General features: G+C 36.2%; 2 protein-coding genes across 2 annotated transcripts; one reads left to right on the top strand and one right to left on the bottom strand.

Annotated features, from left to right (window-relative positions):
• Window positions 1-436: 436 nt before the first annotated feature.
• LOC120131037 lies at window positions 437-7290 on the top strand. The gene is made up of 3 exons (XM_039148145.1): window positions 437-1003; window positions 1103-1725; window positions 7236-7290. The coding sequence occupies exons 1-3, from the start codon at window positions 437-439 to the stop codon at window positions 7288-7290; spliced, it is 1245 nt and encodes a 414-aa protein (XP_039004076.1).
• Window positions 7291-9298: 2008 nt separating this feature from the next.
• Window positions 9299-9874, bottom strand: LOC120131036 (ethylene-responsive transcription factor ERF114-like). Its single transcript, XM_039148144.1, has one exon. It carries the CDS (start codon window positions 9872-9874, stop codon window positions 9299-9301), a length of 576 nt encoding a protein of 191 aa, XP_039004075.1.
• Window positions 9875-10084: the final 210 nt, after the last annotated feature.

Raw genomic sequence — 10084 nt, 5'->3', positions numbered from 1 at the left:
GGCAAGTGAATTTAGGCCTATTTCGTACTGTTCTATTGTTTATAAGACCATTACCAGGATCTTGGTTACTAGGCTAGGCCATTATTTTCCTGATATGATCTCTGCTAGTCAGTCTGCTTTTGTCAAGGGCAGAAGTATCACTGATAACACTTTGCTTGCTCAAGAAATTGTTAGAGGATATTCTATGAAGAATCTTTCTCCTAGATGTGCTATTAAGATAGACTTGAAGAAAGCATTTGATTTTATTAACTGGGATTTCCTGCTCAATGTTCTTGAAGCTATGGGTTTGCCTGCTAGATTCTGTGACTAGATTAAGATTTGTGTGACAACCCCTAGCTATTCAATTGCTTTGAATGGTAGTCTAGTGGGTTACTTCAAGGGTGCAAGGGGTGTTAGGCAAGGTGACCCTTTGTCTCCTTACCTATTTGTATTGGTCATGAATGTTCTTTCTAGATTACTGGATGCTGCAGCCAGAATTGGTATTTTCAAATATCACCCTAGATGTAAAAAGATCTCCCTTACCCATTTATGTTTTGCTGATGATTTGATGTTGTTCTGCTATGGTTCCTTGGATTCAGTGTTGGGGGTGGTTAGTGTTTTGAATAAATTCTATGAAATGTCTGGCTTAATGCTCAATGTTTCAAAGACTGAGATCTATACTTGTGGGGTAAATAATGGAGTTTTAGAGCAGATTAAGAGAGCCACTGGGTTTCGAATTGGTCATCTCCCAGTCAAATATTTGGGGGTGCCTCTAGTAACTCGTAAGCTCTCTAGAACAGATTGTTCTGCCCTTATAGAGAAAATCAGGGACAAGCTGAGGAAGTGGTCATGCAGAAAGCTAAGCTTTGGTGGCAGGTTGCAGCTTATCAAGACAGTTTTGTTTAGTGTTTTTAACTACTGGAGCAGGCAGTTTATACTGCCAAAGGGTGTGATTCAGGATATTGAACGGTTGTTCATGCGTTTCTTTTGGAAAGGAAGTGATTCCTCGGCTAGGGGTGCTAGAGTCAGTTGGTCTCAAATCTGTTCCCTGAGATCGGAGGGAGGCTTAGGCCTTCGAAGTCTGATTGGTTGGAATAAGACCTGATGTCTTATGCTTGTCAAGAGCATCTTAGCTGATGAGGGCTCTTTGTGGATAGCATGTATCAAAGCTTATTGCTTCAAACATAAGAATTACTGGAGTGTTGATCATAAGCCTCATTTCAGTTGGATTCTCAGAAAACTAATTAAGTTGCGAGAGGAGGCTAGTGTTCTTTTTGCTGCTCCTGTGGACTGGTCTCAGATTACAGGTGGGTGGATATGGGATAGAATTCGGGACAGAGGTGAAAAGGTTGATTGGCATCGGCTTGTTTGGTTTCCCTCACATGTTCCTAAGTTCTCGTTGATCGCGTGGATGGCTATCCTTGACAGGCTGCCCACTAAGGACAGGCTAGTTCGGTTTGGAGTGATGGCAGAACCTGGTTGTAGGTTGTGTATGAGTGGGCTTGAATCCAGGAATCATCTGTTCTGGGATTGTGCTTATTCGAGTGCTATCTCGAACTCTCTCTTGCTTGCTTGTGGGTTGCAGTTACATGGATCTAGTTGGGAGGATCACCTTGGTTGGATGATTAATAACTGGAAATGTAAGTCCCTGCTGATTCATGTTCTAAAATTAGCATGGACTGGATTCGTTTACTTTACTTGGGAGGAGCGGAATCATCGTATCTTTAGAGGTTTATCGCGTTCGACGTATTTAATTGTAAATATTATAAAAGAGGCAGTTAGAATTAAATTGTATAGATATAGAATGAATAGAGTGGATAGTGTAAATAGACAACTTTGCATTGATTGGGGGCTTACATAACTGGTTGTAATTGTTTTCTTTGTAGCAGTTTCCTGCTTTCTTTGGATTAATAAAATTGATTATCCAAAAAAAAAATTTAAGCACATCAAAATTAATAGACGCCTATTGTTTCACTAGAGTGAATTTATCTTTTTGAAAGTAGGACAAATTAAAGGAAGAAACAATGCCATAAAATTGCTTGACAAATATCAACCTTTTAACCATTAAGATATTGTTTGTTTTTAATGTATCAAATTTTACCATTTCTATATACACTATCTTTTTAGAACTTGAAAGTAGGATAAATTGAAAGAAGAAACGTCATAAAAATGTCAATAATCTTAGAATATGTGATTAAAAAATTTTAGTTGAGAACTTTCATCTATTTAAGTGTGGGTTCAATATTTATTATGATTGAAATTTCTTTTTCCTCTTCCTCTACGTAAGAATTATTCAAAAAAAGAAAAAAAAAGGGTTAAACTTAAGGATCTAACGAGAAGAGCTTAATATTTTCTTTGCCGAATGTAATATATGAATCTTACGTTTTCTATGTGTCATATCTTATCGTACATCTGTTTCGATTTGAACTAAAATCATTCTCGTAAATACAATTATTTTGTATTAAATTAATATATATTATTTTGGAACTCCTAAAAAGGTTGGTTTTTTAATCCTTATAGAAACTATTGGTCTAATAAATGAAGATATTTGTTGTCGGAGTGATGATGTTGATATGAACCAGTTGAAAATTGTAGCTACACAAGAGGGTGATTGTAAGACTCGACCAAGGAGTTACAACTAATTTAGATAGCCATACTAATCTCAGAAATAATTTACGGATGAAAATTTATTTAATAATCATTTTAAAATATTTATCAAATACGATATTAGAATAAATTCATGCCACAATTTAAAAAGGTTGAAAGCAAAAATTTAACCTCACACAATCTTGAAAGCAATAATGCAGATAGTCAGCCGATTGCGGGTACTATGGTCAGGGAGACAATCTGCAAGACAATTCATCTAAGAAGGCATGGTACCCGCAATCGAAGAATATTCCACTCTGTTGCATTGTAAAGAACTTATAATGGACCGGGATTTACACCGAGCACACCAAAAGTCAACTTTTCCAAAACAGGTTGGCAAAAGTTGCAGGGGCAAGACGAGAAAAAGGTTACTGGCCTGGGGAGTCCCTTCAAATACAACAAGAACAAGATGGCAAAGCGATAGCTGAAACTAGAGGCCATTGTTGACAAATTCAAGAAACAAACAGCTAAACTTTGGATAGTTTTTATCGATGGAGGGCTCCAATGGTGTTTCTGTTAGGGAACAGACTCATCAGAGAGTGAAAAGAGATGCATTCATTCGAGACTTCTTGGGACAAATACAAAAAGTAGCTTAGAGAGGCCGAAACGGTTCGAAAGGGCATTCAACTGGTGATAGAAGAAGGCGGAAGATGAATCAACCTGTCAGAAGTTATTCGGGGTCTAAAACAATATACCTTTAAAATGTTTTTTGTCTCTTAAGAAATAAAACTTTTGTCCCCAATAAGGATTATTTATAATAACAGACACATTTTTGGATCAATGTCTCGAACATTTCATGTATCATGCATTCCTGCATATTTCGCATGATTTTTCTCTTTTTCATTACCTTCACATGTCTCATAAAAAATGAGAACATTTTGATCCTATTCTCATGACTTACAAGGAACTTTACCAACAACTTTCGACTCTCATGTAGTGTCACCATATCCGGTAAAACCTCTGAAGCCTTCCTATCGCATGTGGTATGATGAGAACGCTCATTGCGAATATCATAGCGGTGTCCCAGGGCACACTATCGAGAACTACTCCGCATTCAAGAGAATCGTGCAGAAAATGCGTAACAAAAATTAGATCAACTTCAACAACTCGGGGGCATCCAAATAAGGAAGAAGATCATTTCATCATTTGCAGTATTTTGTTTGAATTTGTTTTTCTTCTTTTCTCAGTTCTTTTTTTTAAGGCGATTTAAATGAATTCATGCTACTTTAAAGATGGTGATCAATGAATCAAGTTTGTAGACTCGAAATTTGTTGAATATCAAATGAATTTAAAAACTCTATAAATGATTAGAGTTATAGATCTTTGACAAAGTAGCATGATTAAGCAAGGACTTTTAACCTTACCCAAGAAGATACGCTCAAACACCGTACCCTTTTCTTGCAAATAACCAATATAGCCTTCTCCTCTCATAAGGGAATGAAAAAGAGGCTTGGTATTTAGGTGTGTATAGGTGCGGACAACATGGAGCATTTTTTGCATATGACATTATTATACTTTTTGTTTAAGATGTTCAATGATGATCATGATCTTTACATATGAAATAGTCGAGTAGGTGAATCTAGCTTAGGTCAGTTGCTTGGAAATTGAACTCTAAAGATGAAATTTTTTACTTTCAACAAACACCTAGACTATAACAGGTTCTTCTTGACAATATTAAGAAATTAAATCCGTAAAAGTTGAGATATTCCACTAAGGCAATTAGTTTATAGAGGAAACTCGAAAGCCCTGACTTTATGAATAGATTGCGTTCAAACCATGACATTACTCGGACACTTGGCAACTCTGTGTTTGCTCCACTACTATTGTCAGGCCGAAGACTTTGTGATGAGATGAACCCTTCAGTTAACCTGATAAAAGTGATTATAATATTAAGTTGTCCCTCTAAAGCAATTGGTTAAATGCCCCAGCTTTATGGATTCGTCTAGCCAGACAATGACAAATTAAATCAAATTTATCTAAACAAGGAGTTTTCAATAATGATGGACTAAGGGAGTTAAGGAACACCTGTTATAGTCAATTTTACACGAGCACTTAAAAATTTCATTTTTAAACCGATATTTTTGCACTGCCTTTGTTAGAGGAGTTTACGAAGCTTGAACAAATGAAAGATTTTAGAGGACCAAAATAGAAGGTCTAGTAATTGATCATGCTAGTTGCGTCATTTTGTCCGCATCCAATTAAAATGCCAAGTCAAGAAAAAAGGCATGTTGCAGTGACCGAGAAAAAATGACATTTTTTATGGTTGAAACCATAAGAATTAGGAAGCCAACCTAAAACCAACTCATCAAATTAAATATTTGTCAAAGAACTATAACTCTAAAATCATGAAAGATCTATTGATTCTTTTGATTTTCTATGAACTCAGGTTTTTGATTTGATTCGTTTGTGAACCTGAATTAAGGGGCAATGTTTTACAGAATCCTTACATTCTCATATCCTCGTAAAATAAGAGAAAAAAACATTTTCAAACAGGACATTCTCAAATGTGAAAGACTGCAACCCGAGAAGAAAATAGGGCATGGTCGATTCCGAGTACAAGACCGACAGACAAAATGAGACTCCATCCAGGAGATAAAACAGAACCAATTCATGTTGCATTCATCTTAGGCATACTTAAGAGCATCACATTTATCATTTTTCGCATACATAATTTTTGCATCTTTAGAGTCAAGTTTCAACTTCAAGACAAAAGATACTTTATTCAAAAGCTCCTTCAAAGATCAATGGTGGTTGCTTAACTCAGCAGTGAGAAGCTACACTTCCACAAACTTGACATATTGAAAAATAGAAAAATCTCATAATCAACTTCAGACGGGTTCGAGAGCTAATTCAGAACGAATCCAGTTCAGCTTAACTCAATGACGAGCGACAATTTTCCAGTTAAAAGCCAAATTTCAAACTCCACGATGGATGATATCCGACTGATAGACTACCTCACTTGTCTTTCTCACAAAGAGGAGTCACTCGAAGAACATATCACATGGCTTTCCCATAAAGGGTAGTCATCCAAAGATCATCTCACTTGGTTTAGACCCGCTAAGGGGATCCACTTGAAGAACATACCACATGGTTTTCCCGTGAAGGGGAGTCATCCAAATATCATCTCACTTGGTTCAGACTCGTTAAGGAGAACGACCTGGAGAATTATGATCGGCTTAGACCCATGAAGGGGAGTCATTTTACACTTAAAGGAACTATTGGTGGCATACTCAAGGCGAGAAGGGTTATCTGTCAACCAAGACCTTCAAGTTCGATTACACTCAGCTCAAAGGCATATCAAATTTGCAGCATAACTCAAGGCGATAGGGGTTATTTGTCAACCAAGACCTTTGAGTTCGATTACACTCAGCTCAAAGGCATATCAAATTTACAACATAACTCAAGGCGAGAAGGGTTATCTGTCAACCAAGACCTTCGAGTTCGATTACACTCAGCTCAAAGGCATATCAAATTTTACAACGTAACTTAAGCCGAGAAGGGCTATCTGCCAACAAAGACCTTCGAGTTCGATTACATTTAGCTCAAAGACATATCAAATTTACAACATAGCTTAAGTTAAGAAAATCTATCTGTCAACGAAGATTTTTGAGTTCGATTACATTCAGCTCAAAGGCATATCAAATTTACAACATAGCTCAAGGCAAGAAGGGTTATTTGTCAATAAAGACCTTCGAGTTCGATTACATTAAGCTCAGAGGCACATCAAATTTACAGCATAACTCAAGGCGAGAAGGGTTATCTGTCAATAAAGACCATCGAGTTCGATTACATTCAGCTCAGAGGCACATCAAATTTACAGCATAGCTCAAGGCGAGAAAAACTATCTGTCAACAAAAAACTATCGAGTTCGATTCCACTCAGCTCGATGACACGTCAACCACATGGTGGAGTCAAGGAACTATTTTCCAACCGAATTTTTAAAATCAAGGTCTTTAAACCGAGAAGAAGACTAAAGTTGATTACAATTTGGCAACGATAAGCCACATTCCGATTCAAATTCTGAACTACGACTTCAATTCCATATCATTTCAAGATGGGCTCAACTTCGCGACGGAGGAGCCATCCGTAACTCAATTCGAAAGGGAGTTATTCTTAATTGAAATATCAGAGTCAATTTTCAACTCCACCGAACAAAATTTTGTATCCTTTTATCTTGTCCTATTTTTGTTTCACGAAAAAGAACAAAGAGAGGCAACTGTAGACACTCATTTTCGTCCGTATTGTTTTATTTTATTTATATATATATTATAGTTTGTAAATGATTTTTGAACTATATATATATATAGTTTATGAAAGCATTTTGAAAACATATATTATATAGTTTTAAAACATTTTGGAAACATATATATAATATATAGTTTTAAAAAAATTTGAAATATATATATAATATAGTTTTTGAAAACATTTTGAAAAAGCTTATATAGTATATAGTTTTGAATATTTTTTTAAAATATATATAATATATAGTTTTAAAATATTTTTGAAAATATATATTATATAAGTTTTTGGGAACTATTTTTATATATTATTATTATTATTATATGTTATATTTTTAATTTTATTCTTAATTCTTTTATTCTTTTTTTCAGGGACCGAATGAAGGGTCCAATTCCAGAGTCCAACAGGCCCAACCGGGTAGCCTGACCCAGTAGACCCAGTTCGGCCCAAGTTCATTAGGATTTCATCTTCAAAGTCAAACGCGCAGCCGATCGAGGGTCGTTAGATGTGGCCCTTCGATCTAACGGTCCAGATTTCACCAGGGATGCCTAACGGGCGTTTTAACGGTGTCGAGATTTCCAACCAAGGAAATCGGGACTGACCCATCCCAAAATCCCTGGCCAACGACGAGTATGCTACCTTGATAATCGGAACTAACGAGCACCGATGCTGGGTATAAATACCCCACCACATATGGAACCCAGGAGGACAAGAACGAAAACACAGAACATCGAACCCATCAACATCGACCAACAAACGGCAAGAAACCGAAAGCACAGATCAGGAAACCATCACAAACACAACACACAACAAAAACCAGATTAAAACATAAACCAAAGGCCGAAGGCACACAGCAAAAAATCAAAACAAATAAGAAAAAATCAAGGCAACAACAAAGGTATCTCCAGTCGCGAGAAGAGCCAAGCACATCGGAGAAGTCGAGAAGTCACCATCGAAGGTAATAAAATATCAAAAATTTTGATTCATATCTACGCCTTCTAGGGATTTTTTTGTGAGATTTTGGGCTCAGATTTGGGTTTACGAGGTTAAGGGGAGCTCTTTGGTGAGTTTTGGTTTTTTTCCGGCTGCTGCGGTTACGATCGGAGCGGAAGACAGTGACGGCCGGTGATGGCCGACCATCCCCCCGACGAGGGGAAGTTGAGAGAGAATTCTTAATTCTCTCTCTTTGTTTCGTTGAAGAGAAGAATAAATGAATGATTTAGGGTAAATAATTGGGCTTTATATAACCCGTCGGCCCGACCCGTATTTTGACCTGACCCGACTGAGGGTCCGCGTGTTTTCGAGTTAGAAAGAGGGAATTGTTTTTTGGTCCCTCATTTTTTAAATATTTTATTTTAGTCATTTAATTCAATTTAACCCCAAATTCTTCTTAAATTAACCCTCAAATTTAATTTTATTCAATTCAGTCCTTTTATTATAATATTAGTTTCGTTTTTATTTTTTCATTTATTATTATTATTATTATTATTATTATTATTATTATTATTATTATTATTTTATTATTATTATTATTATTCTGTTTTGGTTTCTTATTATTATAGTTATTATTATTATTATTATCATCATATTTTTCTTATTTTTTTATTTTACCATTTTATTTATTTTGGTTTTTTATTTTCATTTATTTTATTATTTTTCCTTTGTTATTTTTTTGTTTTATTTATTATTTTCATATTTATACATTTCTATCTTAATTCGATCATGCACTTAATTACAAATCTAATATTTCTATTTTTTAAGGGTCTTCTTTCAATCGATCAAATATAATTATTTGAATTGAATTTTTAAATTTCAATTTAAATTTAAATTTTCGCGATTAAGACAACCGAAAAATTAATTGGTACCGAAAGGGCAATGCAAGTGTGTTAATCCTTCCTTGACTGTAACCGACTCCCGAACCCGACACATTTTTAATAAGACGCAGATCAGATAAGATGGTGTTTAATCAACCTAAATTTTGTGTTTAAAATGATCGGTGACGACTCTAACCTATTATTTTAAGTTGAAGGCCGAAATACGGTAGCAACAATTTTTTATTAATCTAAGTGTATGACATAATGTGTTCTAAGACCACGTGTAAAGGAAAGAAATGATTACTCTTTTTTAAGAAGCTCAGTCAGCAAACCCCGCATTTAAACGTGGCAGTCTCCTACTTTACCTTCCACAAACAATGATTCTTCTCCTCTTCTTTAAGCCTGCACACGTTCTTCTTCTTCTTTTTCCCGCTGTTAATTTTTTTTGCCAATATAACAACATATAAGAATTTAGAATTTTCCGACGTATTTTAAATATCTATTATTAATTTAGTTTAAAGAAAGCGTAAAACGCAGTATCTTTTGTAAATCATCTCTTATACATCATTAAAGAAAACATGTATATGCTAACTCAAAATTACAATTAAACTTAAGCATGATTAAGTCATGGGATCCATCATCATTAGCTCTCTAAACTCTTTCTCCGAAAATATTTCCCATCCGATTTCTTCAACTTTTTCTTTACTACTCTCTCCTTTTTCTCCATTGCTTTTTTCTGTATCTTCTTCCTCTTCTTCCATTTTGTAATCTGTCAATGGGAAATTGGTCTTTGCTTTATCTCTTCGGAACCTAATAGCCGCCCTATCATAAGCCCTGGCGGCAGCTTCCGCCTCATCAAACGTCCCCAGCCAGACCCGAGCCGCTCGTTTCGGGTCTCGGATCTCCGCCGCCCATTTCCCCCACGGCCTCTGCCGTACCCCCCTGTAATGCCTCGTCGGCACCCTGGCTGGTTGTAATTGTCGTTGTCGTTGGCTTGGCGGGAAAATGGTGTTGAAATACTCATAGCCGTTGATCTTCATAGGAAGAGACGCGTCGTTGACGTTATTAGAAGGAAACACTGACGTGGCGGATTGGTCGCCGTTGATTACGTTCAAGAGGGTGGAGACCATGATATCATGTTCCTGCTCGCGAGTCAACGTCAATAAGTTAGGATGGTTGGTGTTGTAATTCTGCATGGCGGTAAAGGGTGCTTTCGAAATCAAATTGCAATAATATTATATATTCTCGGTTCTACAATTCTAAAACGAAGCGAGCCAGCCGAAGTGAGGGAGCGGAAGGTAAAGACCTTATTTATATGGGCTATAAGCACCAACAGATGACAGCTGTGAGTAAGTCACGCGCACGGTTGAGACACGTGAGAGTGCTAAACTTTGCTTTTTGGATTA

The sequence above is a fragment of the Hibiscus syriacus genome, unplaced genomic scaffold (genome assembly GCF_006381635.1).
Source record: "Hibiscus syriacus cultivar Baekdansim isolate YM2019G1 unplaced genomic scaffold, ASM638163v2 tig00110548_pilon, whole genome shotgun sequence".
Taxonomy (NCBI): Eukaryota; Viridiplantae; Streptophyta; class Magnoliopsida; order Malvales; family Malvaceae; genus Hibiscus; species Hibiscus syriacus.
The sequence above is the reverse complement of the archived record's forward strand: the minus strand, read 5'-3'. Positions and strand labels throughout refer to the sequence as shown.

Coding starts and splice junctions, on each gene's coding strand:
- LOC120131037 (XM_039148145.1), top strand. CDS start 437: ATGAATGTTCTTTCTAGATTACTGGATGCTGCAGCCAGAATTGGTATT. Junction 1,004..1,102: donor CCTCGGCTAGGGGTGCTAGA/GTCAGTTGGTCT, acceptor ATGCTTGTCAAG/AGCATCTTAGCTGATGAGGG. Junction 1,726..7,235: donor AGAGGTTTATCGCGTTCGAC/GTATTTAATTGT, acceptor TCTTTTTTTCAG/GGACCGAATGAAGGGTCCAA.
- LOC120131036 (XM_039148144.1), bottom strand. CDS start 9,874: ATGCAGAATTACAACACCAACCATCCTAACTTATTGACGTTGACTCGC.